Here is a 24,986-nt window from a genome sequence, read left to right as displayed (position 1 = left end):
AATGCCTTGCTGACCCGCGTTTGGGCTGATCAGTCCTCCTACCATACGAAAAGATTGGATCTAGATTGAGAGGAGTCCTGCTGGTTCACAACTCATAGCTCTACCTCACTGTTGGCCTATCTTGAACGTTGTCTCCCAAGTTTGGTTTTGTTATTAAGGGAAAGTTTCATGAGGTTTGGTAATTGCCGTGCGCATCTTTCGCGGAACTAGGAGCCGTCATTTCCAAACATAGTAAGGATAGTATAATTCGGGGCACATCAAGTACGGCGTGCATGCCGGTAAAGACTCAAGAATACGACGCAGATCGGGTACGATGCCGAGCAGCATGTAGGTGTACCGAAGGCGCAATACAAGGTAAGCACTGCGATCCAGCTGCATATACTTGATCAACTCAATGCCGAGCCGTCTGTCCCAAATTAGCCGGTCACCTTCGGTACCGCAGATATACACTATGCGGTTTAGTCCGGGGGCTTCCCCACACTCTCTGTAATACATGCCGCCAGAATGCAACAGTCTCAGGGAGCATCAGGGGGTTGCAGGTTGAAAGCTCGCGGGGGAACCCCTGCACCATTGCCGTTCTAAAGGGCCATCGCCTGCTGTAGCATGAGTCTACGCAGTAACGTCCTGCTTCGTCAGAATGATCCGGCCGAAGGGTTCGAACCACCTCTGCGTTTATCCATCTCCTCATTCACACGAAGTGTCCGCTCATCTAGTTTTGCCTAAATTCCCCCGCCTCGGAAGATGGTATGTTTCGTCCAAATGAGAATATGGACATCAAGAATCTAGCTCACAGGAGAATTGGGTACGCTATGTCTCGATGGTTGATCTAATTACGTCTCGAGATGCCAAGATAATTGTATAAGATCAATGTTCACCTGCGTCGATTGCCGAACTCTTGGCAGCGTTGGACCAACTGATTTTCGCCTCGCTCACTTCAGCCGTTGACTTTCAAGATGGTTTCCATTCGCTCCCTGATCTTGAGCCTCTCAACTATTTCTACTTGCCTCGCTGCCCCGGCAATCGGGCCAGCTGAGTTGCTGCCTCCTCATGTTGAGCGACGGGGCCCTTCCGACTTCTTCCTGGGACCCAATCACCCCCTCATGCTCGCACGCCGCAATGAGTCCCTCGAAAGACGAGGCATGACTCTTGAGGAGCGCACCAACTACGTCCAAAACTACCAGACTGGCGGCACTGTCAACTTCACGCCCTCGGGCAACAGCTTCAGTCTCAACTTCGATACCACAGACGATTTCGTTGTCGGTGTCGGTTGGAACCCAGGTTCTACCGCCCCCATCACTCATTCTGGTTCATTCGCAGTTACCAAGGGTCTTGCGACCCTTTCAGTCTATGGCTGGACCACCAATCCGCTTGTGGAGTACTACGTCATTGAGGACTCTGCGGGATTCACACAGACCGGGACGAAGAAGGGCACCGTGACCAGTGATGGTGGCTCTTATACCATCTGGGAGAATGTGCGCACCAACGCCCCATCAATTCAGGGCACCCAGACCTTCAACCAATACATCTCGGTTCGCAACAGCGGTCTTACAAGCGGTACGGTGTCTATTTCCAATCACTTCAATGCTTGGAAGAGCTACGGTATGAACTTGGGTACGCTTAACTTCCAGGTCATTGCTGTCGAGACCTGGAATGGCGCTGGCTCGGCAAAACAAACTGTCACCAACTAGTTACTTCATGACTCCTTGTTTTGCCCTTATCTTGAGGTCAACTTATCTGCATTTCATTCAACATCGGAAGGCACTTAAGAGACCTGCTAGCCTCAGAACACAGGTTATCACCTTCTATTGTACCTATTCTATTTGGGTCAAAGTATGACCAAGTATCAAATACATTCTGCCACATATATATTCGCAATGAAATATCAATCTCAAGTTCTTACGGAATCTATTCTCTTAACTAGAGCCGATGTGTCGTAGACAGTCTGAATTCGACAGTTCGCCCCAGACTGGATGCCCTCGTTTCAGAGCCACACGCCCAGTCGCCGTTGGCTTAGAAATTTTCCAGGCTTTCAAACTGTTTGCAAGATACCTCTGACATAGTTTTCAAAGCTTATGCACTTCACATCTGGATACAATTCCCTCGCATCAAGATATCCAAGATAGCGTGCATACTCAGGAGTATTCTCGTCTCGAATACCAAGCAGATTCCGATACTCTCCCATACCAATCTCGGGGTTGATTGTCATAATGTCCTGACCTGTGCGACCCTGGGAGATAATGCCTTGCAGCTCTTCCTTAGTCATCTAAGCCATCTGTTAGTGCCTTATTTTCCAGAAAAGGACGAGGGTTCAGTGAGCGTACGAATTCTCGTGTCACAGTTTCTCCCGACACCTTCTCAAGAATGTCGAAGGCCTCATTCTGTGTCTTGACCTCTCCATATGCAAAAACCATCTTGTTCAAGGTCCTCGGATCGGCGATGATTCGGCTGACAAAATTTCCAATGTCACGATTGTTAGTAAGTGCCCAAGGGATATTGCCGTCCCCGATCACACGCGTGGTGCAGTATTCTTCTACCATTGGGCGAAATCTGCCTGAAGGTAGGGCAGGCAATGTCAGCTGATACCACCATCCAACGTCGATGATGGTGTAAGGAAGATGGAGGTCCCAGATACGGTCAACGAACTCCTGTTTCTGCCATGCCGATGTTCGAATTAGCAATAGTCTCAACATCGATCTTGAAAACACTTCACATGAGGCACGTCATTTCATTGGAGTCTCACCTTATCCCTGAGCATCATGACGCCTCGGGGTGCGCAGACCGGGCCCCAAAAGCTTGGAATGTATCGACCCACGTTAACCTTGCTCGATGCTTCGATAAGATTCATCTCTTCCTGAAATGTGAACAAGGTCAAGCATGAGATGACGACGTCCATGTTAGTGAGGACTCTGGAAATTGCCTCTGTTGGCCCATCTAGCTCAATCGCCTTAACGTGGACGCCTCGCTTTGCAAACTCAACGAGCTCGGGCTTCTTTATCGAGGAGGGTCTCGCTAGAGCTGTAACTTCCTGTCGCCAAGTGAGTTAGATGCACCCAAGTTCCGAGTGCAGAGATTCGATCCGACAAAATCCAACTTACGAAGAGTTCGGGACTCTTCAGCAGCGCATTCACAATGGAAGAGCCTGTGTTCCCAGTAGCGCCGGCTATGGCGACTTTGATTCTGTTCGCCATCATATCTTCTGAATGTTCTCCTTCGCTCAGGTACGTGGCAAAGATCTTGAATGTTACTGTTTTAAGTAGACGGTTACGCCGATGGATATGCGGCAGGTATGGTTAAATAGACACCATGTGAGTCCACTGAGACTGTACTACTCGGAGACATAATGATCTTGGTAGGCTCCATCCAGGCGTAGTTATAGACCGAAGTATTGAAATGGTAGCTCGTCTCAAGTTTTGGAATCGTGGGATTCGGCCGAAAATCGGTCGAATGCTTATCGGGGGCCGCGTCGGGTAGCGACTAACAACCCGAACGGAATACAGATTCCCAGTCATCCAATTAGCACCAAGGGTAGTGGATTAAGAATAAGGGTTCCCGGCTATGGAGCCCATGTTTCGATGTCTCATGTCATCTGCGAACGTCGTGGAGGTCTTTCACGATTCAATCTCACTTCTATTCAATGATCCGATCAGCACTCCTCGCCGTAGCCTTCCCCACGCCGACGTGTCGAAGTACCTATCGTATGATCTTTGCATTGCATTAATAGATGTCTTCCCACTTTGAAACACAAGATGCGGATATCCCGCCGTTCGTGAACTTTAGTCACATCCGTCATTAATTGAATAAGGTCTCCTTCTCGTACCCATCCTACTTGTCTCCAGTGAAAGATCGAGTGAAAGAAGAGTAGGATATTTTACTTCCTTGAAGGTCATGGTATAGATGGTCTCGCCTTCTCATCAATACGATGGCGCCAACTTCTACCCCAGAGTGCGACAGCCCAAACACTGAGAGCTCCGACCACCAAGAAGCCGGCAGAAATGGTGCTGAACCATCCAACTCCAATTACCTTGATTGCTGGAAGTACAACAGCCGAGCCAGCGGCACCAAAGAGGTATCTTACCATAAAGTTACCCGCAATCACCTCCGCGCTGCGTCCCTGTATCACATCCAAGCAGTATGTGTTCAGACTGGGGAAACAGAACAGCTGTGATACACCTCCGAGGAACATGAAAACGACAGGTACAGCAATGCCACCAACGCGCTGCTGGACTGTCCATCCGTAAATGAGCATACATCCCGGCAAAACGGCCCCCAAGAAGGGAAGACAAGAGCGCAGCCGGTCTTCGGAAATGCGTCGTCCGTGTCGCTCGGCTATCCAGCGCCGAACTGTATAATCGGCATAGCGGCCACCTACGAGGGTACCGGCAAGATAGCCGCAGCCCGGAGCCAAGTAGAATAGGCCCGATTGTGCCGGCGACGTCAAAGAGAAACGAGGGTTGAGAACGTATCGGATCGGGGTCAGCATGCCGTACATGTTCCATACGAGCGAGCCACTGGCGATTGCCACCAGGATGAGGTTCGGAAACTTGAATAGTCGAACAACTCTGACCGGGTTCGTCATGCCCCATAGCACCCTGACCTTTTTACTGAATGCAAGCCCTTCGAGGCCTGCCTTTTTCAGTTCTTGCAGCGTCTCTGGCATGAACAATATGGCACCTCCAACGCCGACACCTGCGAGCGCGGTTTGAAGCCAGAAGATGGCGCGCCAAGATGTGTAGGTCACAATAATACCTCCGAGGACTGGGCCAATCGTCGGTCCAATGAGTGTGCCGGATAAGAACCAACCCATCGCAGTCGCGCGTTCTGTAGGATGATACAAATCGCCAATCACTGCAGGACCGGTGACGAGGAACGATGTTCCAGCAAAAGCGGTCAGGATGCGAAACACGAAGAAAGCCGGGACGTTGGGGCTGAGTGCTGTGCCGATCGAGCACCCCAAAAACAATGAAGCTGTCACCATACACGTCTAGATCAATTTGTCAGCCATACATCCTCTACCTTGATGAACAGGCGACGGCTAGTTGACAATGAACTCGTCGCGGAATGAGAAGTGGTGTCTGTAGAGAAACTACTTGCCCATTTTCGGCCGTACACTTGGCTCAATGGCCCCCAAAAGCAGGGGCTAATGGCCATAAAGACAAGATACAACGCATTGCTAAGACTGATGATATCTCCGCTAGTCTTGTACTCGGCTGCAACTTCAGGGAGTGCTGACAGAACCGCCGTACTAGAGATTGGTGACAACAAACCACACCAGGAAATGACGGCAACAGTGATGTGCTTGCGGTGCTTTGAAAACCGGTTGTATATCTCGTAGGGCACTTCCACATTAGATTGATGACGAGCCACTGGATCGTCTTGGTAATTGAGGACTCCTGATGGAAGCTTTGCCAAGCTTGGTTGCGATGAATCATCTACGACAATAGGGTGAGTTACTAGAGTTGATAGCTCCACTGGCTGGGCCAAGACGAACCTCCTTTGGCAGTTTTGGACCTCGCAGGGATGATGTCGGCATACTCCTCAATGTCGTCATCGCGCCTATCTGAGGAGGTTCTCTGGGAAGAGTCTCCTTGTTCGCGAATGCTGTTGTCGATTGCCATTGTGGGCCATTTGTTTCCAGAGGCAAATTACTATCCAGAGTTCGTCTAATTGAATGGTACAGGAAATTTTGACAAAGACAAGGAGCAAAACTTGTTTCCGCGGCGTACGGAAATGGGCCACTGATATGGCGGCCGATATCCGTGACTAACCCTCCACTAGATGGGGCCGACTCGGCAACACCCGAAGCCTAGCTCCGGACATCGGGACTGTTGCACCTCTCGGATGGGCGATGCTGGTATTTGAGAGCACTTCTAAGGCGTCTAGGATCCTCCGTATCCGCAGGTGTTGAGTCAGGTATACCGGCATGACGGTAAGTGTCCGAAAACCACAGTACTCGCAGTTAAACATACGATTCACCTTCTAAGGCAGTAATGTTTCCAGTTTTCTTTGATGAATTGACTGTTCCGCCATGATACCATCGAAATCAGCCTGGTTACTTTGAATTGAGAATTTTGGATTAACAGGTGAACCAGGCTCACGCACATTTCAATCAACTTGTCGGATGGCCGACCTGGACGAGTGCTCCGACGCCGGACCCGTACTGTAACCGAACTGGAACCTGCTCCACCGCATTGGTTAACGCTGCAAACAATGCGTCAGGTTGCGGCGCCTCGGCACGGAATTCTTATCGTCGGCTATCCGAAAACGTGATGGAAAGAAGACTGTTGCAATGTCAACCAATAGGTAGCCGGTTTAAGTGGGCTGTCCCGTATTGCCATGGTAAGTCCGGAGAATCCCCCGAGCAAGCCTCTTGACACTTGTTGGAACTTGGCTGGACTCTGGAGTCTGGAGAGGGAACGATGGCACAGCGTCTGCATCGTCTCAGTACGCTTCCATTCAAGACACAGGGATACGGTGCATCTCGGAAGCACTGAGCGATGGAATTGACGTAGTGAGCTCGGTGGTAGAGTTTCTGTCCCTGAAAGAGCTTTGAGTGGTCTACCGCATGACAGTCCAATAGACAGTACGCTTTGTTGGATTTGTTAGTCCTCGGGGTAATTGTGACGCTGTTCTCTTTTACAGAGATTGAATAGAGTTGCCAAGATTCTCTGGCGGGGCCGAGTCTTGAACTTGCCGGCATAGCTGAGCTTTACCGGCTCCCGGGGATAGCCGAAACTGGCAATTACCTGAGTCTCGCAACAGCACCTCCGAAAAGAAGAGACCGACCCCGCTCCGTGGCCGCCCGGCATCGGTTCGACCCCGGAGTCGGGCGGTGGTCGTTGATATTGGCAAGGAAAAGCCCCTCCCAAAGGCCGAACGGCACGGGATGGCGTGCTCTCGAAGCGGGTATGGGGTCCAGCTGTGAATGGCCAATGCTATTTAACCTTCTTGAGCACATTGCCAGATGGGGTAATGAGGAGTACCAAGCAGAAGAGGTTTGCTGTGTCAGGCAAAGCAGGGAGATGAACGTGGAGAAAAGTTTGGTGTCACTTAAGCTTCGAGGGCGAACATTTGGAATATCGAATACACCTTAGGCTAAGATACGCGATACGAGTATTGCTCCTCGACGTACTCACCAATTCTTCCTAGCGTAGACAGCTCCAACATCAAAAATTCACATGCACACAAGCTCAATTTGCCAACTTGAAAATATAATCAAGCCTTGCCAGGTGCCTTTCTCGGTGTAGTGCCCGGCGATTCGGCAAGATGCACTTCTTTAGGCGACCGAACCAATAGCGCCGTACTGGTGTCCAGGTGTGCATGAAGAATCCTGTCTTCAGCCCCTTAGCGAGCTCCCCACGTGCTCCATCGAGTGGCTGAGGACAGTCCTCGAATTGCACCCTCTCTCCAACACGCCGCCGCCTTCTCAGGCTGCAGGCAGTAATCTCCCGCGCAATGGGTGTCTCGCAGTGTACTCAGTGTACCAGCTATGTGGTAACGGGCCCGTTTGGAAAGACCCTTTAATTCGAACCCCATCGCCACGTTGTCTCATGGGCGATCCGAACCTTGCCGAACTCACGGACGTGGAGCGGCTCTTGGGCATTTTACTTCCCTACATTGTCTCAACTCATACAACAGTCATTTCCGAGTCATGGCTGTCGACGTTGAGGAGCTCATTCTTGCTCCTTTCCGCGAAGTAGTAGAAAGGGGGGAGGAATCTGCAAAGAATGCACACGATGCACAGGATGAGGATCCGGAAACATCCCGGGAGATGGCCAAGTCAGCCAGCACCATCGCAAAAGAAGGCCAACGGGCATTGAAGAGATTACGACCTTTGTGGAATAGCCAATTCGAAAAGCATGGAGATGTCTTCAAAGAGACCATCGCCGAAAATGGTATGTTGAGCCGTGGCATGCCTGGATGGTGGTCGATTGACTGATCTTCGAGAAAGATGATCTGGCGGAGAAACGAAGGACACTTGAAGAACTGCTTTACGACTTTGAGGATTACATAGAGTTGGACACTTTCGACTCGACCAAGTTTATCGATATTCAGACGGCGACACGAAGCTTTGCTCTAGTGGTACTGGACGCTATTCAGAGGGTGAAAATCGACGTCAAAACTCCGACCACGCCGGTGCACAAGTTTCCGCCATTGCCGCCTCTACCACCATTACCACCCCAGCTGGCTCAGTCACTCAGCGCCAGCCCGCAAATTCGGCCGGGACCGCCTTTGCGAGGTGGAAGCCACGGAACCGCCAATATCCCTTCATTTCCTGCCGTACCGCGGCAACCCAAACTGTCAGTGAGCCGTAGTCGCACGAGAGACTCACATGGCTCGTCTGATAGTGCGACGGTGAGGCGGACTCACTCCATAGCCGAGTCAACAAATTCAGATCCTCCATCATCTCGTGGACTTTTGGGAGCTAATTCCTCCAGTAAAGGGGAAAGACGACCGTTATCCCCAGGTGTTCTCAGCGATGGGATGGGCGAGCTGAGGATTGTCACTTCACCGGAACCCTTACAACCACGGACATCAGATTGGGTTGAAGAGCAGACCTCTGTTCCAAAAGCCAGGCGACCTTTCCGTGGAAGCATCCCCGAGAATTCTGCCGTGAATGATGATGCATTTAGCGATGGTACATTCGTATCCCGGATGCATCGAAGAGGCTTCGACACCGTGACGCCGCAAAGCTCGGTATTTGATCCAACAAGTCCTTCAACTACAAACAGAACGTCGATATACTCCGATGTCCCAACTTACTCTTCCAACGTAACTTCACCTGAGCTTCCAATCATCGATGTGAGGATGTCACCTAGCGCAGGAACAAAATCTGATCCAGCCCTTTCCGTCGATTTCCCATCTTCCGGACTCTTTACAGATGGACTGATGCTGGCTGATGAGCAAGCAGCCTCAGAGACTAGTACGCAACACTTGAGATCCATCTCAACAATGGAAAAGGAAGAAGGATGTTTGATAGGGCCAAAGAGCTCTTTCCATCAACTCAAGGGATTCTGTGACGGCGCACAAACATTTCGCCGTGGAGGATATTGGCACGGCATCAAGCAGACCATGACGTGGGTAAGTCAACCCTCAAACCCCCAAAACATTTTCGACGCACGGAATCCAGGTTGGGAACACTACGACTAAAACAAAAGCAGGGCGAACCACTTCCAATCGGCCGGTGCATGGATTGCGAGTATCATCATTTGAACAGATCATTAACTCTAGATAAAGAGGGTGACTGTAAGCCAACCCGAGTTTCCATTGATTTGCTTTGCTGTTTCTGACAACCCCAAGCCCGAGCAAACTTTCTGAAGTATGGTATACTCTACCGTGTGCGCTTGCTGGTCAAATCTCACATCGCGGTGAAAACAACAGCGGAAATCCGATACGCGTGTCTGTTCTGCACCCACATCGGACGCACTATTCACGAGGGGGATGCAACCGTCTTCCAGAGCGCAGATCAGCTCCTCCAACACCTCTCTCGCCATCCACAGCCTCTCCCTGAAGTTCCTGGCGTTACTGTCTTGTATGGTCAAGTCGGCAAGGACCATCATCAAATCGAGGATTATGATGTCCATTTCCCATCGCCTCCAGCTCCAAGTTCATTCCCCGATAATGATATCCTCACCCAGTTTCCCGTCGCCACAGCTTTGAAGAGCCACGTTCAGCGGAGAGGCGAGAACCTCCTGGGCCCTGACGGTAGCTCAAATGTGCTCACATTCTTCGTTGGCGCAAAGATTGTCGGTGTTGAGTTTCCAGAGCAATGGGGCGGCAAGTGGTGCACCGGATGGCACGACGGCATTCAAGGACCCTTTCCAGCCAAATGCGTTGAGATTGAGAGTCCAAAACAGAATGAGATTTCGTTCCAAGCTACCAGCGCGGTATCGATCACCACGAGATGGAGATGGGACCATTCCGATAACTCGAGAGCAGGCTGGCTGACGTTTGGGAAGGGAGAGGTGATCAGAAACGTTGGGTGTAAGTGTTTTCTCCCTGCCCTGAGTGACTGGTCGGGCTCAGTGCTAGTGCTAACCTAAGCATCTTCAGGGCTTTACCAGGATCATTGGTGCTGGTCTGGAACGAACAGCAAAGGGAAGTTTGGCATCTTCCCTCAGTCACACATCAGCCCTCAGTCTCTAAAAGAGGGCTATTTACCGCCAACCTTGAAGCGAACACAACCCAGCGGACCCATGAGGTTGTTCAGTCGAAGAAGAAAAAGTACTAGTACAGCCTCCTCTATGAGTGGAGATGCTTAGTGTAGAATGATTTGTGCATCCCACCATCCGGAATGGCGTTGATCTTCCCCAGAATGCTTTAGGGTGTCTGTTACCTCAATGGCCAGTCTAAATCAGCACATCTGAACTTGCTGCAAAATCTTCAGGAACTACCAAGAAGACTTTTGAACCGCAGTAGGAACCCGATGTCGTGTTCGAACCCCAAGAGCAGTCTCCGCGCTATGCAATGTGAGGATTGTGGTAAAAGAAGCCCTCCTGAGCAGTGGGCCCCACTGATCATTCTCCGCCAATAGCTTTCAATCAGCAACTTGAGTTTCGAGGTGTGAGATTAGGAGACTCAGCGTCTCATCAAGTATTGGAGCGCTGAATTAGACGCGATTGAGCGAGGGAACAATTATAATCGTATTCACTCATACATCGCAGGCTAGAGATATAATCATAAGGGGAAGAAAGATCATCGCGGTTGAACTTCACGGAAGAGCAGGGTAGACAAAGCCCATTGTTGGGTGTGCCTTAGCACGCGATGATAGGTAAAATAAGGACAGCGAGATAGATCCCTTACTCGCGTCACAATTCAACGGGCAACATTCCTAATAAGCGGCATCATCTAAGACCAGCCAGACCGCTATTCTTATTGGTGAGCGCCTTCTTAGGCTGAAGCAGACTGTCTCACAGTTTCAAGACAGTGGAGGAACGAACAAAGCTACTTCAGCACGTGGAAAGTGTGGAAGGTTAAATTGTCGCGAAATTTCAGGATCCACGATAAAAAGGAACTCGCGGGTAATGCCCGCAAAGTGACCGTCTTGGGGTTCATCGACAGGTTTGCCGGTGTGCGGTCTTCGTTTCGAAATGATGAGAGTCAGCAACCCGTATTCTTTCCTCGTGATATCGTGATCTACAATCATGTTTTCCATAGGTGATCTGACGCGATTTGAACTAGCCGTTGGTTCGCTACTCCAGTGCTCGCGATAACGGAGCAGCGAAGGAAGACCGCCCCATCCTAGCATGATCCCAGCCGTCAATCCCAATTGGGTTAACCAACAGACGCCAACCTGCACGTTAAGGCAGCCGATCAGGGGAACGGCAGGGTTATGCCGCATAACGGTCTCGAATTAGGTGCGCCCATTCTGTATCCATAATTACGAGCCCAATTCAATGGTGGAGATTATTTCATTGACTTTTTGGGCACTCGGGATGAACGGCATGGGTCTGCTCATCTCCGCGCTCAGGTCGCGTCCGGAACAGCGCGAAAACTTGGGGTTAAATCCCAGGAAGGCCATCCCATCATGCATACCCATACCAGGTTCTCCATCGTCAGGGTATTCTTACGGATACTCACACATGCAGGTTGCGTATTCGAGCCGCTTGTAAATGGAGGGAGTCCAGTAGCAAGGCTTCAAGATTACTCTATAAAAACGTAATTCAAACTTGTGCGAAGGCAACGCCAGACATAACCCATCCGATTTTTGCGTGATATAATCCTCAATTTCCAGCCCATCCAAATGCACTTCGCTGGTTTGTCGCTACTCCCTTAATCGTAGCCGGTTGGTATCATTCGGGTTTCTCAAAACAGCTCTAAGGAAAAAACAAGATTCGTGCTTGTATCTAAATCTTGCTTAGAAGAGCATGTAGGCGGCGACGGCAACGGAGCCGAAGATGGCAAAGGTGGACTTGATGGCAGAGGCGCTGCTGGGAGCAGAGGTGGAAGTACCAGAGGCAGCGGAGCCAGTGGCGGTGCCGGAAGCGGTACCTGAGCCGGAGGCGTTAGAGGCAGCGGTTCCGGAGGCCGAGGCAGTGGCAGAGCCGGTGGTCACTGTGGTCACGGTGGTCAGGCCGGAGGTCTGGGTGACGGTGGCAGTGGCCGCGGAGCCGGAGGCCGAGGAAGACGAACCGGTGGCAGAGGCAGTGGCAGCAGAGCCGGAGGCACTGGCCGATGCAGTAGCGGAGCCAGAAGCAGAGGCGGAAGAGGAGTCTAAATCATGGCAAGTCAGCGCGATTGCTCATAACCATCATAGTGAAAAAATGAGTGGTCTTCACATACCGTCAGAGCCAGTGAAGCTGAACTCGTTGGACTGAGCCAGGATACCAGAGTTCTGGGGGTCGACGGAGACGAGGTTGATGCGATAGGCATCGCCGGCGGCGACCTTAGCGCCCTTCAGCTCGTACTTGCCATCGGCGGCCTGGACGGTGGCGATGGTCTCAGAGACCTCGGGGTAGCCGGACTGGTTGACGATGACGATCTCGAAGCTCTTGGGGTCGCTGGAGACGGTCTCCCAGGTGATCTCGTTGGTCTTGGAGAGGTCCCAGTCGTCGCCCTTGGCGGGCTTGGTGACCTTGACGGCCTCGGCAATGGCCAAGAAAGAAGTGATAGCGACGGCGGTCTTGGAGAACATGTTGTCGTTTCTAAGTGAGAAATTAGATATAGTTTGTTTTTGGTGTTTTGTTGAAGTTTTCCGGTATTAGAATAAGTAGTGTGTCTGAGCGAGTGACAAGAACGAACGTCCAAAATTGATGAATCTGAGAAGTTGACCGAACACCATAAGAGAAATTGAGCTTCCCCCCTCAAGCTTTATAAACAACCCATTTGTAGACGATCCCTGTCGATAGTCCGGACGAGTCAGGCTTGGTGCTCCCACCCCTCCTCCTCCACTCATTAGTGCCACCCCACCGCCCCATCTCGTATGCAAAACCGACTTTCAGAGAATTTTAGATTGCTGTTAAAACCATCAATCCATGGTGGGTTGGTTTCTTTTCTGCCAGCCGTGACGTAGGCGACTCCCTGCTTCGGGCGCACGCGAAGGAAGCAAATGGCATCCACTGCAACTCGTAAAAAGCAAAGGCCGTCGGCCGTCGGCCGGTATTGCCGAGACTATGGCCCATTGCCGCCAATAGAGTTCCGGGTTTTTGTTGTGATAGCCAGAGACAGATTGTTTATGAAACTTTCAGCTCTTCCCAAAAAAAAAAAAAAAAAAAAAAAAAAAAAAAAGAGAAAGACTCACCAGGAACGGTCAATGGCTTCAGGCTTTCAGCACGAATGCTTTCTTGTCCCCAGGTCCAATCAGGAAACCTCCATTTGTGTCCATCCCCATCACACAAACCCAGGCGAGATGAAGCACACCCATGGTCAACACTGTTGGGGTTGTGGCTGGCAGACTAAATTCAGTAACCCCCCTTTTAGCTCGGTTGTGCGGTACCTTGCATGGAAGAGCCGCCCCCGTGCAGCACTGATTTCCACCCTAAGGAATCTAGCATAGTAAACAAAACGGACTGTTCTCTTCGGACTGTTCTCTTCGGACTCTCCTCCTTCTGTGCCTCTTTTTCTCGTCTAGGTTACCAGATACGCACGCACGCAGCAGGCCGGGTTGGGCGTGGTTGTTAGATTTGTTGGCATCGGGCAGCCAAAAGCCATCGTTTTCCTCGTGTATGTACTTTTCCGAGGCGACGATCGGTGGCAACGGGCCCTGTCATCTCGGTGGGCAGACCTCGAGCCTGTCTGTCACTTGTCAATCCAAATTTGACACAACCCGACCACTTGGAGGCTCGTCCAGTCGTCTTTTCGGTGGGCACCGCCAAGCTGGTTCAAAAGTTCCGACGGCGGAGTTCCTGACAGCTGCAGCCTGCAGCGGGATCAGTAAGTGTGACTAGTAGCAAGGACTTGGCGTCATACCAGCCCACCTGCACTTGGGGCAGAACTATTGATAGAAGACTCTACCTTAGCCGCAAACGAGCCACAGTAGCTCTTCGCGGGAATTTCGGGCCATTGTCTCGTACTTGGAAACAACTCTTCGTATCTATCGTGTTGTCTTCGCAAAGTAGCTGCCATCTTCGCCATCGCACTTTCCAGGGTGCCAGAGAACAATCAAACACATTGCCGCCGCTACAGCCGCTGGTGGAGTGAATTGTCATGGTCAAGGCGTCCCCAGCGCGCACCGAATTCCCGGCACGGTGGTCTTAGGAAGTAGCCGAATGGGGTCTTGATGCAAGCACAATCTTAGCCGCGGCGCGAAATCGAGACTTGACAACCGCATGCCGCCCATGCAGAGTGCTCATTGAGATGACTCTTTTAATAGTTACCTGATGCTGCCTCGAATTCTGTCACTTTGTTGTACTACGTAATAGCCAGCCTGGAAAAAGACTCAAGTGAATGATGTGCTCTCATTCCCGCTATCCGTTCTCAGGCAAGGGGGTTACTGGAGAACAACATAAAACATAGCGCCTTCTTGCAATTGTTAACCAGCGCTTAGTTGGGTTTTGTTGGCACACCCAATGGTAGTTGGCCGGCAGCGTTGAGACATGAACACAGCGACATAGCCTTTTCTTCAAGGTCTACCAAATTGCCTCCCATGCTGTCTTTCAAAGAGAGAAATCAAGTGGCGCGGAAAGTCCTTACACCTTGCAGGATGGCTTGATCCCTTTGATGCAGGCTACGACTGGCGTCATGCTGCCAAGAACAAATACTTTCTCATGAAATAAGAGTTACGGATATCTCAACTGGATTAACGAAACTTTTGATCATTCATTTATTTGACCCAAATTCAGCTGGGTTTTACAAACAACTCGATGATTGACTGAGGCTCGGGCTGGCAAAGAAAAGCCATCAGTTGACCTATATAGAACAGGTAGATGACGGAAGGTCTCACTATGTTAAGGTATAGCTCAAACTCGTGGGAAAAGAGGCATCGCAGCCTTCCTAAAAGAACTCTAGAAATATTCAATCCTGAGCCCTCATAAGCTTTTAGCTAGGAAAGAAAACCACGATGTGGATTGGTGGTATCATGCACGTAAGACTTGCGATTTCGCCAGCATCTATCCAAGTAAAAGTCATTGGTTTCAACACTGATGTCAGCCTAGGCATCACTTCTTTGACACAGACACACAAAGAGCCTACCTTACGTGCACGATAAACAACTTTGAACTATGAATTCCCGAACTCCTGAAGCAAATGTCTCACATTCTCAACATTCATTTTATGGTCGCGTGTATTACGATGCTCACTTTTCCACGTACAGTGTGGTTTGGTGGCTCCTGACTTGCGAATCTTTTCAGGTATTCATTCACAGATTCGATTCAGTATGTGTTCACAATACCATGAGATTTCATGTTCCATAGCGTCCGTAACTGGCTCTTAAAGCCACGATGACTGGGCCTGTTTTCGCATTCGAAAGGGGTCCGAATTTTTGGACCGCGCAAATTCGTGAGCTCTAGAGCACCCATCCGCCTCTTCAGGCCGTACTCCAAGCTATTCAACCACGTTTCGACCATAAATGAAGCTTCAATGTCAGACATCCGTGGAAAGGTCTTCAGCATCTTGTGACTATCGTCCCCGTAAGCCACAAGATCACTCCCGTTCACATAAAGGGCTATAAGTTCTGAAGCCTTGCCGAGCATGCTTTTGGATAAGTTATTCCTGAAGGCCTGTCACTTTCAAACTGCGACAGCATGGGGTCAACCTTGGCAGGGTATAGTGGTGCTCTGTTTAAATCTATGAACCAGCTCAGGGGCTCCTGAAGGATCTTGTCAAAACGTAGTTCTTTCCGCTTCTCGAGCACATCGCCGATCGTCTGGGCGATCTGCCTGAGAACGTCTTGGGGGAGCGATTTGCGTCACAGCTAAAGAAGAGATCGTCTTCAGATCTAACACGAAAGATCGCGCAGGTAAAAGCTCAAACGCTCATAAATCGACAGCTACTCCAACCAGCCTGGCTTTAACTTCCTTGAAGCTTGTCTTAGCTTGTCCGTCAATGTCTCTAATTATCATTAGGTTCACAATTCATACAGTCACGCATTTCTTCAGCTGATTGAATCAATCTCACGTGTATCGGCGTCCACTAGATGAGCGCGGATCGTGGGGACTAAACTGACCTGCACACACTTCATGTAACAGAGGCCACAGGCAAAAGACAAAGCGTAATCTAGTAATAGGCAATTACTCTTGAGAAGACCAGAACACAATCATGCAGGTTGGTTCCAAGAAACATGATGACATTCATGAAACGCACTGTAGCAAAGCCAAAGACGAGAACACAAGATAGCCGCTAGAACGATAACATATGATCGATACTGTAAATATAATGTAGCCCGAGAAACGCACGCTCATAATTATCAGGCAGTCACTGTCTGGACTTGCCTTTCTAACAGGAAAACTGCAGACCTCCAAAATAGACTCTCCAATCTCAGTTCTGGGTAGCCTCTTCTTCCCCTCCCTTGGGGAACGGCTTTCGTCCGTAGATGGAGTATCCGTACCAGTACGCATGGATGCCCAAGTTCTTGGCATCATTTCTGACGCTTGTACAAAATGCAAGGACCTCGTTAGGTTCCCAGTCCAGCACGCGGGTAAAGAGGGCGAGGCACAGGCCCTCAATGCCGGGGAGGAGCGAAGCCGACGTCCACACACCCAGCGCTTTCAACTTTTCGTCCTTGGCCCAAGGCGACGCCGGCATGACCTGCTTCGTGACTACCACGTCCACGAAGCCGGCCTCCTCGAGCATCTTGTCAAGCTTGGAGGCAATGGTAATGGGACGGCCAATCTTGTCCGTGGCCTCGACGAGGTACTTTGACCACTGGAACAGCGCCGAATCCTCCTTGAGGGTGCCGTCATCGCACTCGAGGGGGTACAGGTTATCGTGGACCTCAAAGTAGCCGCCGGGTTCGAGGTTTTCAAACGCCTGTCTAATGACCTTTGCCCAATCCTGGAAGCTGCCAGCCATATTACGCGCAAAGATAAAGTCGAACGGGGTCGTCCACGTCCACTCTTTCTCCAAATCATCAACCTCAAAGTAGCAGTTCGGAGGCACGAACTCGGGTTGGATTGGACTCAGGTCTACGCCTAGAACTTCTGCACCTTGGAAGGCGTCGGCGTATATGATGGACCACACGCCCGTGCCCGTGCCGAGGTCGAGAACCCTCTTGGCACCCTGGTTCTTGGGGCACAGGCAAAACTTACCGTCCCAGGCGATGAGCCAGAGATGGTTCGCAATGTCGAGACGCTCTTGTTCAGTCTCATCGTTGGGAACGAGGTAGCTGCCATCGCTGAGGCGGTGGTAACTGCGGCCATTTTCGAGCCGATAGTCAAAGATGCTTGGGGTCACAGACGCCTGGGATTCGTTTGTTGTGGCAGTAAGTCCGCTCTGCAATGAGGATGCGTCGGTCTCATTCTCAGTATCGTCGCCAGCGATAGTCACTTGTGCAAGAGGATCTGTGCTTCCCCCCTCGACGTCGGGAGAGGTGGCTGCCGGTCTTGCCGGTTGAGCTGCCCGTTGATTCACCTTTTCGGCAGCCGGCTCTGTAACGGGCCCCGATGATGGGTGTGGGGGAGGTGCCGGTGTGTCGGCCATTGCAAACGGGTTTCCTGCCGTGAGGTAGCTCGAGTCGTGGAAAGTTTATTTAGTCGTTGCGCTAGAAAGAGCCGTGACTCGTGAGAACAGAGTGGGAAGTTGATGTGGCCAGGCAAATCCCCCCTAGTTTCCCCTCTCTTTCTCTAACAAGACCGCCCCCGCTTCCCTCCCTTCCACTGCTTATTTGGTAATATCGTTTGTTGGTTTCTGCTCATATCACTAAGAACCCACCACACGAAAATCGGTAGGGGCCCGGGTCCCCGGTCCCCGTTCCAGTCATCTCCTCCGTTACCTTACCGTTCTCGTACTAGTGCCAAGCTTGCTTCGGAAGCGGAATAACATCACCACCGACCAAAAATTCCCCCGGACACGACCAAGGCCACCGAACGGCTCACATCACCTCACCTTGCTATACATCGTTGAAGCTGTGTAGCTCCGCGATCTCGACGCCCCGAACGCCCGACAACTCAATCGATTCCCACCCGAGCCTCCCGACGGAACCGTCCATTCCTCCCAACACCAGCACGAGCCCCAACCCTCCACACAACCTCCAACCATGGTCGTCCGCATACGCCTTGCCCGCTTCGGGCGCGTCAACCAGCCCTTCTACAACATCGTCGTCACACAAGCAAGGTACGCCTTCGACCACAAGTCACCATCCCCAGAAGATCACATCATCGCCGCCATGAGATGAGCACTATAAGCCCCCTCCCTCCATTGCCAAGAGGCAAAGCTTCTCCGCATCGCAAACTTCAACAGAGCACGAAAAGAGAACACCCCCCAAAAGCTAACCCTTGACTCTTCTTCACCAACAACAGAACAGCCCGTAACAGCAAACCAATCGAAGTAATCGGCACCTACGACCCCGTCCCCCGCCAAGACCCCTACGACGCGACCACCAAACCGCACAAGGACATCCGCCTCGACTCCCTCCGCGCCCGCTACTGGGTCGGCGTCGGCGCCCAGCCCACCGAGACCGTCTGGCGCTTGCTCTCCATGGTCGGCATCCTCCAGCCCAAATTCAGACCAAACGGCACCGCCAACACGGCGACGGCGGCAAAGTCGCTGAGGACACCTGCCTCTCCGGCCAAGGCGGCGGCACCGGCGGAATCATCATAGGCACCGGCAGCGACGATTTGTAGGAAAGTTCTGCTCAGATGGATGAGACGAGGATGGGGTAGCTAGCCCATATCGGCTGGGAATGTGTCGTGTATCAAAAGCATCAAAAAGCGTCGCGCGAATCGCAGGGGTCGCACTTGGCTCTTTCACGCATGGGATTCGTGATGGCGCAGAGCGGAAGAGGCAGATGGCGGGATTGTACTATTAAGGCGAAAAGAGACGGCAACGGGCAGGCCAGAAACGTGTCCAGGGTGCGGCTCGGCTCGCCCACGGGCATTGACGAGGGACCGTGAGGTGATGACGCCAGAGGCATCCGGCACCACGTCACATCACAAGAGTTGTACAATAAAACGACTGTAAAAAGACCAAAAATGTCACTCCCGATTGAAGCTAAGTTTGAAGGTTATCAAAAGGCCGCTGTGACTATGAGCCGATGGGCCAAGTCTGTCCTAGAAACTGTTTCCAGACTAAACAATGAGAAAGAAGACCAATGCTGGACGTAATCAACGCCCTTGACATGCAGCCACCACGCTGGTAAGGGGTACACGAAGAAAACAAAAGAAGCCCCTTAAGAATGAGAAGAGAAGCAGACCATCCAACTCCAAAAAATGCGCGACGCTGCCCGTGGGACTTTTTATGACGTCGCCGTATGTCTATCCCGAGCGGCCGTATAGTAAATATATCTGCATCGTCGTCTCAATGGAACAATTCTTCCTCTAAGCCGCATCTTCATCAAAGATGAAGGTAGCCGCAATTAGTGAGATGCGTGGAACACAATGTTCATAAAGAGGCAGACCACCATGACACATACGCCGTAGATGGCGAGGGCGAGGGCCATCTTGCGGAGGGCGTCTTGCTCAATGTGCTCGAGGTCCCAACGCCACTTGCGCTTCCACTGGCGAGGATCCGTCACATGGCTGGCAATGCTCCCAAGACTGGCGATACTAGTTGTCATAGGATCGGCATCCTCTTCGTCATTGGGAGCATCGGCGTCATCGTCCTCCTTGTGAAGGCGTTGCTGATGGATGCTGTCGGGGTCGCTAATCTTGTAGTAAAACAGGCCTGGAAGGATGAAGCTAATGCTGGTTGAGCCGGTGCTTCCAACATAGGCCAAAACTCTCTCGAGACTGTGTACTGAGAGAGCGGTGACATAGGAAAGAATGAGAATGACTGAGGTCAAGATCGCAAATCGAGTCTCGCCCATGGATGAGCTGGATCCGTGGTCGGAGCGTACAGAAGCCGACGAGGGCAGCAGCGGGCGTCCGCCCGGAGAGGTAGACCGGCCGTTTGCGTTCGAAGCACGGTTAGGCCGCCACTTGAGGATAGCATCGACGGAGGCGCGGCAAGGGTGGACCTGAAGAGGGACCGAGAAGGTGACGAGCACTACTATGGCAAGCTGTCCGATATAGGAAGCGGCAGTTGCAGAATCTGAAAAAAGTCAGCAGGGTCTGAGGGTACCATCCTCCCAGGATCACTTACACATCATGACAATATTGCCCTTGACAGCGTTGCCAAACGTGAGGTAGCCAGTGATTGCTACGACAGTGTAAATCGAGGCGGCCGTGCCGATGCTAGTGCCAACAACCCCTATGACGCTGCCAGGAGAATTATCCTTTATCTCATTCAAGATGGCAAACATCTGTCCACGGAATCAGCATAAAGCCCCGACGACCAACCAAGATCAACTTACGTTCTGATGGCATGTGTAGGCAAAGACAACAACCGGCAATGTGCTGAGGAATGCGACAGCGCTTTCGGGCTCAACAACTCGAATTTCGCTCATGTCCTTGAGCCGGTCCGTTGAGAAGTGATAGATGACCAAAATGACGAGGTACCCGATGGAGACCAGAGCAACAATACTGGTATACTTGAGCGAGTCGAGCTTCTTGAGGAAGCTGAGAGGAATAATGACCAGCATGAAAGCCGTAATCCAAAAGTTCCTCTCGCCGAGGTAAGGGTTCTCCGCCACGGCACTCGCGAACAAGCCGATGAAGACCTTTGGCATCAAGTCGCCGATGATGATCATGTAGGAGACACCCACCCCAAAGCATTTTATCGCAATGGCAGTGTCAAAGATGATGGCGGCGTTTGGGTACGTAATCTTGGAAATGGCGAAGAAGGACGATGTCCCTCGATCAAGGTAGCGGGCGCAACGAGACTGAAGATACAGGCCAAAGGCGGCCGTGAGTCCAGACCATACAATCATCAACACACCGAGCATACAGCCCATATGCGACACCACTGACGGCATTGCCAACGTTGCCGCGCCAACGACTGTAGTCACGATTCGTCAGCTCCTTTTCTTGCCCCGCACTCGTGTGCCATCTCGTGGGAATCCGCGACAGGACGTACTAGTATTGAGCAGATTGATCACACTGCTCAGCATCGAGGCCTGGCCTCCCCCCTCCTTAGTATTTCTTCGGCGTTGTCTGCAGATTTGTATCCCATGCGTCAGCAAAGCTCTCTTCCATCTGGGTGATCTGCCTGTATGCGCCTTCTGCTTTTGCGGGGAGGATCGGGAATTCGGCATACCGTGACATTTCGCCGGAGCTTCCAGACGCAATTGAATTTGCGTTTCCATCAGTAATGCTAGAGTAATTCGTCATAGTATTGCTCGCCCGTTTCGTGATTATCGATCACCGTCGGTGTCGTCGTCTCGATCAGTCGGTCGTCGGTCGTTGTTCGTTGTTCGCTGTCGTCGCCAGATTACGTCGCAAAGCTCTCTCTCTCGTTCGAGTGGTTGGTAATAGTAGTCGCAAGCGCAATCGAAAAAGCGGAGGTCAGATAAGAATAACCAAAAAATAAAAATAAAAAGAGTCCGTAAGAAGTTGCCGGATTGGGGAAGTAGAACGAAGTGTCCACAACTGTGACCCAAAGTCACAGAACACAGTCACAAGTTGTGAGTTATGATAGATATGGAGCTGTTTTGTGGATGGTATGTCGAGCAAAAGCTGAAAGCGTACGAGTAACAAGAGAGGTCGAAAGAAAGCAGTTGCTCGTTGTTTAATTGGAAGAGGAGAGAAGAAAAGAAAAGCAAGGCGGCGTTTCTCGGCTTCGCGGCGTTTGGAATGCGACTGCGGCTTGCGGTTACGGCTTTGCGGCTTGCGGCTGCAGGAGGTAGGTGGTCGGTCGTCACTCGTCAGTGGTGTTCGAGTCGTCGCACCCACCCACACACTCTCTCAGTCAGTCAAGGCGGAGAAGGCGTAGAGAAGGCGTGACGTTGCGACGAATGGCCGGCGGAGAGTTTGCGCAGGGCAGCTGTGACGTGCTTTTGGAGGAATCTCTCGAAATCAATGGAGAAAAAGGTGGTTGCCCCTGCTGGGACAAACCTCGCAGGCTTCGGTTCGGGGTGTAGCGACCGAGTAATTCAAGGTTTCTGGTTCTGCGGCGGGCTGACGCTGGCTGAATGGGGCCGCCGGGCTGAGAAGGCAGCACTGGGACGGACGGTGGACGGGGTGGCCAATACCGGCCAGCAAGCACTTTTCGTCTGCCTGTCGATCTCTGGATGCCCTTCTTGGGGGGCGGCGACAAAACGAGTCACGACGGCACGTCCAAGGTGTCGAAGGTCGTCTCGGTCGCAAAGTCGCAGGACGGACGGATAGATCACACGACAATGTGCGATGCGATGCGATGGTCTTTTTGCTTCCCCCGGGACGTGGGTAAGGTGTATACGTGTACAAATGGGAAAAAGGACGTATGTATCCGTAGAACACTTCAGCCCCCCGCAGGTACAAAGTACACGCTGAACGGGAGAAAGACAGAAGGAGCAAGAGGAGGGACGAGGGTTCCCGCTCAATAACCGAGAAGTTTAAAGGTATTAATTATGGACAGGCGGCGGGCAGCTCCCAGAGTAAGGTGGTATTAGGATGACAGGACCTGGTCGGGGGACTCGGGGCGGGTAAAATGAGCAGGCACAGGGTGTCGTGAGGGTGGTGGTACCTTGCGTCTTGCGTGGTGGTGGACTGCCAGTCTTGGTGGTGGTAGTGGTGGGTATTGCAGCAAGTGGAAGTTGGTCAGGGAAGTAAATGATGAACTGACGAGAGCGTTTGCTACCGCCGAGCAGAAGCTGTCCAATGCCATTGATTCTTGTTACACAGCATTACCTCCGGGGAGCTCTTAGGCAAGAAAACCGGAGACCCGCGACTGGAACTTGACGGGGCAAGCATTTGGCAGTTTAGCAATTCTTACGTATTGCCCAGACCACAATGGACCTTCGGTATCCGTTCCGACCTATGTACATACGTGCCTCATACCTGCGGAGACTTCCATGACCACAGCCACGAGGCATTGGCACGTTCCCAAATGTCCGTCAGCGGCCAACACCGGCCCGCGCAGGACAAGGCAAGACAGCATGGCACCAAGCAACAGAATGCCAGCAGGTCCTTACCTTAGCGTTCACCCAGCCCGCTCATCCGCTCCATGACACTTGCCTCACCCTGTGCTTGGCGCAGGGGCCGGCATGGAGTAGCACTGGAGAGTTTGAGGGGGAGCACGAGACTCAGACGACCCTCACATGCCGTTTGATGTCGTTGGTTGTGATGTGCCTCAACTTACCTAATGTCTGTTAGAAAAGTTGCTTTTGCTTCTCCCTTTCATCGTCTTCCCCGCAACCGCCTCAAATATAGTTGGTTAGGATACCGAAAATATGTGAAGAATAATGACTTTGTAATTAGAGAGACATTGTGGGAAATGAGTCTCAATGCGCCCGAGACCAATTCATTCCATTGGCTGGTTCAGCCAGAGAGCCTCTTATCTAATCGTATGTCTTGGATCGGTGGTCCGGTGGGTCAGTCACAAGCCACACTTTCCCGGGGCAGCTGGCCACACGGAATCTCAACTTCGAGATCCCAAGAGGAGAGCTTCAGCCACTCAACCAACACTTTCCCTTGCTTCCTCACCTCCCAGCCTTACCACGCTAAATCGCAACCCGCGACGATCAACTCTCGGGGAATTGCTTGCTTGTTTCGACTTACCTCCCAATTAAGACATCTTCCTCACCGGCAATCACCAGCAACGTCTTACGCTAGACACCTCAAGCCTGAACCACGCGCGACGGCACACTAGCTGCGTAGTGGAATCCATCTCCTTGCTCCAAACGACACTTGCTCAAACACGCGACGACGCAAGGCGCGATATCCCCCATGACCATGGACACTTCCCTCGACAAGACGACGCTCTCAACAATATCCCTCCTCGAATCGCGTCTACTACGCATCGAGCACCTCCTATACGGCCCAGCGGCACCCTCACACTCCTCCCAGGCAGAATCAGCAGTCGATACTCTAGAAGATCTCGAGCGCCGCTTCAACCACATCCTCTCCCGCATACGCGTATACGGTGAATTGATGAAGATCTGTACGTTCCTCCGCCAACTCTTATGCTCTGCCAAATCCCAAGCCTCATGAGCACAACTGACCCCAAAACCCCTTGCCAGACAACTCCCAACCAACCCTCTTCCAACCCCCGCCGCCCTCCGAGCCGCCAATCCACCTCGCCCCAGAAGCAATCCAAGCCACCGTCCTCGCCTCCGCTGCCGCCTTCCCGGCAACAGCCTCGTCCCTGACCTCCGTCAACGACTGCCCCATCCCCGAATCATCCCAGAGCGCGGCCCTCGCCTCCCTCATGCCTAGACTGCGCGGTATCGAAGCGACGCAGATTGCCCAGGAGGCCGAGATGGCCGAGCTGCGCGCCCGGAGTGAGGACGTCCTCCAGGCATGGTACCAGCAGGGCGTCTTGGGCGTCTCCGACTTCGTCGCCGATGTCGAAGGCCGGGTGGAGATGATTGAGCGCCGGGTGCGGAGAGCCGAACGAGAGAAGGAGGCCGCGGCAGCCCTTTGATATCTTCCGTCCGGGGATGTCACATCATGTTAACCTTTAACAATGGCTGAAAGACTACCAGCATACTGTGGTACACAGACGATTGCCGGTGGGCTTGCACCACAGGGCCCTGCATATACTTAGAACGCTGGTTATACCCCCAGGGCCGCTCAGTACGAACAGTCTACCTAGCCAGATCCGAGATCAGGCCATCTGCCGGTACGCATGAAACGGAATAGTCACCTCAGGTGGGAGCTTTCCCGACGGCCATGACAGCAGCCCCAGCCGGGTTAGCAATGGAAAGCTTCCCAGCAACCACCACCAATATCATCACATGAGAATCCGATAAGTCGCTTACAGCACTCTCTCGGCGGATAGATTTTCTTCATCCCAAAAATTCCGGGTCAAAGAGAGGAAGCTTTGTTCACAAAGGAGTTTCGCAACGGGATGCTCCTGGCCCGACCTGCAGAAGACGTCGC

General features: G+C 52.0%; 11 protein-coding genes across 11 annotated transcripts; 5 read left to right on the top strand and 6 right to left on the bottom strand.

Annotated features, from left to right (window-relative positions):
• Positions 1–953: 953 nt before the first annotated feature.
• CABS01_14630 (glycosyl hydrolase family 11) lies at positions 954–1,688 on the top strand (the record flags this gene model as incomplete). The annotated part of the gene is made up of 1 exon (XM_060547968.1): positions 954–1,688. The coding sequence occupies one exon, from the start codon at positions 954–956 to the stop codon at positions 1,686–1,688; it is 735 nt and encodes a 244-aa protein (XP_060393085.1).
• Positions 1,689–2,029: 341 nt separating this feature from the next.
• Positions 2,030–3,188, bottom strand: CABS01_14629 (isoflavone reductase family protein; the record flags this gene model as incomplete). The annotated part of the gene is made up of 4 exons (XM_060547967.1): positions 2,030–2,263; positions 2,322–2,651; positions 2,741–3,025; positions 3,096–3,188. 4 exons carry the CDS (start codon positions 3,186–3,188, stop codon positions 2,030–2,032), a joined length of 942 nt encoding a protein of 313 aa, XP_060393084.1.
• Positions 3,189–3,883: 695 nt separating this feature from the next.
• On the bottom strand, positions 3,884–5,615 carry CABS01_14628 (uncharacterized protein; the record flags this gene model as incomplete). Its single annotated transcript, XM_060547966.1, has 3 exons — positions 3,884–4,981; positions 5,014–5,429; positions 5,489–5,615. The coding sequence occupies 3 exons, from the start codon at positions 5,613–5,615 to the stop codon at positions 3,884–3,886; spliced, it is 1,641 nt and encodes a 546-aa protein (XP_060393083.1).
• A 2,033-nt stretch (positions 5,616–7,648) lies between these two features.
• On the top strand, positions 7,649–10,259 carry CABS01_14627 (uncharacterized protein; the record flags this gene model as incomplete). The annotated part of the gene is made up of 5 exons (XM_060547965.1): positions 7,649–7,892; positions 7,949–9,078; positions 9,159–9,243; positions 9,298–9,981; positions 10,051–10,259. 5 exons carry the CDS (start codon positions 7,649–7,651, stop codon positions 10,257–10,259), a joined length of 2,352 nt encoding a protein of 783 aa, XP_060393082.1.
• Positions 10,260–10,915: 656 nt separating this feature from the next.
• CABS01_14626 (uncharacterized protein) lies at positions 10,916–11,338 on the bottom strand (the record flags this gene model as incomplete). The annotated part of the gene is made up of 1 exon (XM_060547964.1): positions 10,916–11,338. The coding sequence occupies one exon, from the start codon at positions 11,336–11,338 to the stop codon at positions 10,916–10,918; it is 423 nt and encodes a 140-aa protein (XP_060393081.1).
• Positions 11,339–11,393: 55 nt separating this feature from the next.
• On the top strand, positions 11,394–11,609 carry CABS01_14625 (uncharacterized protein; the record flags this gene model as incomplete). The annotated part of the gene is made up of 1 exon (XM_060547963.1): positions 11,394–11,609. The coding sequence occupies one exon, from the start codon at positions 11,394–11,396 to the stop codon at positions 11,607–11,609; it is 216 nt and encodes a 71-aa protein (XP_060393080.1).
• Positions 11,610–11,854: 245 nt separating this feature from the next.
• Positions 11,855–12,631, bottom strand: CABS01_14624 (developmentally Regulated MAPK Interacting protein; the record flags this gene model as incomplete). Its single annotated transcript, XM_060547962.1, has 2 exons — positions 11,855–12,210; positions 12,280–12,631. The coding sequence occupies 2 exons, from the start codon at positions 12,629–12,631 to the stop codon at positions 11,855–11,857; spliced, it is 708 nt and encodes a 235-aa protein (XP_060393079.1).
• Positions 12,632–16,410: 3,779 nt separating this feature from the next.
• On the bottom strand, positions 16,411–17,571 carry CABS01_14623 (methyltransferase domain-containing protein; the record flags this gene model as incomplete). The annotated part of the gene is made up of 1 exon (XM_060547961.1): positions 16,411–17,571. One exon carries the CDS (start codon positions 17,569–17,571, stop codon positions 16,411–16,413), a length of 1,161 nt encoding a protein of 386 aa, XP_060393078.1.
• Positions 17,572–18,127: 556 nt separating this feature from the next.
• On the top strand, positions 18,128–18,690 carry CABS01_14622 (ribosomal protein S16; the record flags this gene model as incomplete). Its single annotated transcript, XM_060547960.1, has 2 exons — positions 18,128–18,204; positions 18,390–18,690. The coding sequence occupies 2 exons, from the start codon at positions 18,128–18,130 to the stop codon at positions 18,688–18,690; spliced, it is 378 nt and encodes a 125-aa protein (XP_060393077.1).
• Positions 18,691–19,444: 754 nt separating this feature from the next.
• Positions 19,445–21,296, bottom strand: CABS01_14621 (transmembrane amino acid transporter; the record flags this gene model as incomplete). Its single annotated transcript, XM_060547959.1, has 5 exons — positions 19,445–20,118; positions 20,170–20,329; positions 20,381–20,964; positions 21,043–21,119; positions 21,223–21,296. The coding sequence occupies 5 exons, from the start codon at positions 21,294–21,296 to the stop codon at positions 19,445–19,447; spliced, it is 1,569 nt and encodes a 522-aa protein (XP_060393076.1).
• A 2,541-nt stretch (positions 21,297–23,837) lies between these two features.
• Positions 23,838–24,528, top strand: CABS01_14620 (nuclear distribution protein; the record flags this gene model as incomplete). Its single annotated transcript, XM_060547958.1, has 2 exons — positions 23,838–24,045; positions 24,125–24,528. The coding sequence occupies 2 exons, from the start codon at positions 23,838–23,840 to the stop codon at positions 24,526–24,528; spliced, it is 612 nt and encodes a 203-aa protein (XP_060393075.1).
• Positions 24,529–24,986: the final 458 nt, after the last annotated feature.

Source organism: Colletotrichum abscissum (assembly GCF_030869225.1).
Source record: "Colletotrichum abscissum strain IMI 504890 chromosome Unknown Scaffold_56.1, whole genome shotgun sequence".
Taxonomy (NCBI): Eukaryota; Fungi; Ascomycota; class Sordariomycetes; order Glomerellales; family Glomerellaceae; genus Colletotrichum; species Colletotrichum abscissum.
This window is presented reverse-complemented; position numbering and strand designations above follow the sequence as displayed.